The sequence below is a fragment of the Alligator sinensis genome, unplaced genomic scaffold, assembly GCF_000455745.1.
Source record: "Alligator sinensis unplaced genomic scaffold, ASM45574v1 scaffold1059_1, whole genome shotgun sequence".
Taxonomy (NCBI): Eukaryota; Metazoa; Chordata; order Crocodylia; family Alligatoridae; genus Alligator; species Alligator sinensis.
In genome coordinates, this window is record NW_005842103.1 from 2,138,091 (window position 1) to 2,141,462 (window position 3,372).

Genomic DNA, 3,372 nt, shown 5'->3' on the forward strand with positions numbered 1-3,372 from the left:
TCATGTAAGACAAGCACATGCTTATGCTCTGAACCCTGTGGCATCTGGGAAACAAGCACCTCCTTGAGGTGGACACCGACTCAGTCAAGCAGATGAATACTGTAAAGCTACGATACAGGTAGTGCATTCCCTTTGTATGCTGAATGCCCTATTATGAGACTCACCAGACAATCAGTTCTAAACAGTTTGAGCACTTTGGAGTTCCTTTGTAGCTAACGAATACTACAGCAACACCACAACAGGTTCCTGGGATGAGCATGTGTCAAACGCAGCAGTGAGACTACTTCTGTGGTAACCAGCACAGATGAACACATGCATCCTGTTACAGTCGCAGTGTCTTACCTCCTATAAGCTTTTTTCACGTGGAAGGTAAGTCTATTGAAGCAGTACAGGAAGTCATTTCTTTTTTTTTTTTTTTTTTTTTTAATACTGAAGGACTTCCATGCACATAAACTTACTCCTAGTCACGGGTGTCAGAAGTTTCAAGGTGATTAGCTGCACTCTTTAAAAGGGAACGGTTACCCACCCCAATTAATGACGAGCATTCAACCAACCTGCTCTGTATGGCCATGATTGAGGTGTTTTCTTTATTTTTCTCACTGGACGATGCAAGTTGTACAACACTGATCTTGTTTCTCAGGCAGGGACGCATAGTTCATTTGCCTGACGATTTCAGCAAACAGTTCGTCCACCATGGTTTTACTCTTGGCTGATGTCTCCATGAAGGGACAGCCCCATTCCTGAGCCAAAGCTCTGCCTTCTGCAGACAAGACCTCCCTCTCCGACTCCAGATCCACTTTATTCCCCACTAGGATGAGAGGAACTTTTTCGTATCTCTTCACTCGGACAATCTGGTCCCTCATCGGCTTGATGTCCTGATTAAACAATCCAACTGGTTAATAAATTTTTAGTAAGCACGCTAAATCACTGTCAGCTTTAGCACTACAACAAATACATGTTTCCATAAGCTTGTACTTTTAACCAAAGATAAATATGCTACCTTCCACAGAGGTCCTGAACAAATACTTTGGACTTAGACTACCACATGTCTAGCATTTGTACAGAGGAAGTTCATCCTCTCTCTTTCAAAATGTCGATTCTAAACAGCAGAGAACGAGCCTTCCTGTATATTTAGAAAGTGCCCAACTGCAAAACAGAATTGCTTCTCACTTCTCAGAAAGTTTTTCATTTGGGGGAGGAAGATGCGTTATAATAAATCCTCAGAAGTTTGGAGAAGTGAATCAGTTGTTTGGCCCAAGTTTGCCTCAGACCTTTTGACAACAGCCACACACTATACATCTATTATCAAATCACTTAGGCAGACAGGGAGCTTATGTTCAATTTCCTGCTGCAAAAGTCTGAAGTTTTTAAGACAGTTTAGCTTTATCCTGTTTCCCATAGTTGTGCCATGCTGCGAATTGCTTGTTGTGAAAATACACAAACTGTTGTGCATCAGTAATCAATACACAGACCCAAATAAGACTTTGCTTTTGATCCTCTGCAAAATGCAATCATTTTCTAACTCTCCCACAGGTAAAGAATCACATGTTTATGTGCCATATCCTCAGGAGAGCGAATGCACTTCCTCCTGCCTGGAATTTAATACTGTAAGGGCTACTGTTTTGGGGGGTTTTGTGGGGGGGAGGGTGCAGGGGGGGTGTTTTGTGCGGTTCCAGGATACAGAAGCAATTAAGCATTTGAAACTGCCTCTGTTCAGTACGAGTGTATAGGAAGGCCTACACCTACACTGTTTTGATTAAACATAGCCAAGAAAAAACGCAACTGAAGTGGAAGAACAATTTTTTTTTGCAGGTCGTGATGAGAACAATATTTTAAAACGACATACCTTAAAATTCTTGGGTGAGAGAAAAAGCTCCCGATTTCTAGGGAAACGAGAACTTACCATTGGCAAGAGAGAGACCTCCCAAAAGGCCTGTTGTTCCTTTTCAAGAATTAGGACTCGAGTACAATTTATCAAGGCCTTTTTCTAAGATAATGCTCAACCTTCAGCAGAAACATTCTGCCTCCGTGGGGGTGTGAAAGGTTTTGCCAAGCAGCTGCAGTACGCCCAGCTCAGCAATTTAATTGGAGCCAACATCAGAGCTCCAAATCCCTGCGCTGCACTACACGCTGCCAAGTCCAGCGATTTCCCACAGAAACAGGCTGCTTATTCCTAGAGGCAGTTTAGGCCAGTTACAGGTTGTGGGATTTCTGGCTCCATGTCAGATTCAGCAGTGCAAGTTTGTGGATCTGCATTTCATTTTTGCACATGACCCATTTTTCTTGTGAGCACGCCGCCCACACCGTGCGGGCACTGAGCTTGCGCTCCGTGGCAGCTTGCTAGGAGAGAGAGGGGAACAGAGGGCACCAGACTCCTTTGCACAATTCACATGTAAGCCAGCAACTTCAGGCTCACGAAACGAGCCGAAAATCTACCTAGAGATTAACAGGCAAAAAAATCCCACTCCCTGGCAAACAGAAAGGGAACTGCCTTCAGGCAGTTCAGCCTCGTGAAATCTAGCCCCGAATTTGGGGGTTCACCCTCCTTCACAGAAAAGCCTGAAAATGCAAATCTTTAGTTAAGGAAAGCGTAATGGGAACAGCTGAGGATTCCCCTGAAGCAGTTGCAACCTAGCGATTGCAACACCCTGTTAAGCACCTGTAGCACATGCACCTTGCTGCCTCTGTGCCGACAGGCTTGTACTCAGCCGTGGGAAACCAGGGGGCTCTTCACGTTTTCCTTTCCTGCGGCCGAAGCAGCTGGAGACGCGTCGAAGGCAACAGCATTAGTGTCCCAGCTGGGGGTGCCACAGGACGCTGCAGTGTCCCGCAAGTCACCCCCAGGCCTCCTCTCTAAGCATCCCCTGGCTCTACACACATAACCTGCAGCATTTCAGCAGCACGCCTTCGTGTGTGTTCGGGGCACTGCCCAAACCAGCGGCGCTCAACCTTTTTCTACTCTCGGAAAAAAAATACCAGCTCCTAGTTTTCACTCGAAATGGCCTGCAGATGCGACTGCCCGGCAGAGATAAGCTATTGGGCTCACACAGACTATGGGCCTGGCCCGGGGCTTGCTCTTCCCGCACAACAATCAAGCGATTCTTGCGGGTCTACGCAGCGCGTGGTCAAAACACGGGCACGGTGCCCGTGCAGGGAACGGCTCACCCGCCGGGGCGGGGCGGGGCGGGGCGGGCGGGGGCATTGACACAGAGATGTGGCTGGTGGGGGGAGGGGCGTTTACCTGGTGGATGAGGGGACCTCTTTTTGGGGTCCCCAGAGTGGGGGAGGGGCGGTGTCACTGCATTTTGGGGTCCCCCCTTTCAGCTCCAGAGTGGGGGAGGGGGTAGTGTGACTCTTTTGGGGTGCCCCGGG

At 47.8% G+C, this 3,372-nt stretch overlaps 1 protein-coding gene across 1 annotated transcript in view; it reads right to left on the reverse strand.

Moving 5' to 3' along the window:
- Nucleotides 1–554: 554 nt before the first annotated feature.
- The window catches only part of LOC102386420 (ras-related protein Rap-2c), a 5,951-nt gene continuing 3,133 nt past the window's right edge, over nt 555–3,372 (reverse strand). Inside the window, exon 2 of the mRNA XM_025205044.1 lies at nt 555–892. Coding sequence (XP_025060829.1) covers nt 597–892 — 296 coding nt within the window. The 3' untranslated portion in view covers nt 555–596. The remainder of the gene's footprint in view (nt 893–3,372) is intronic.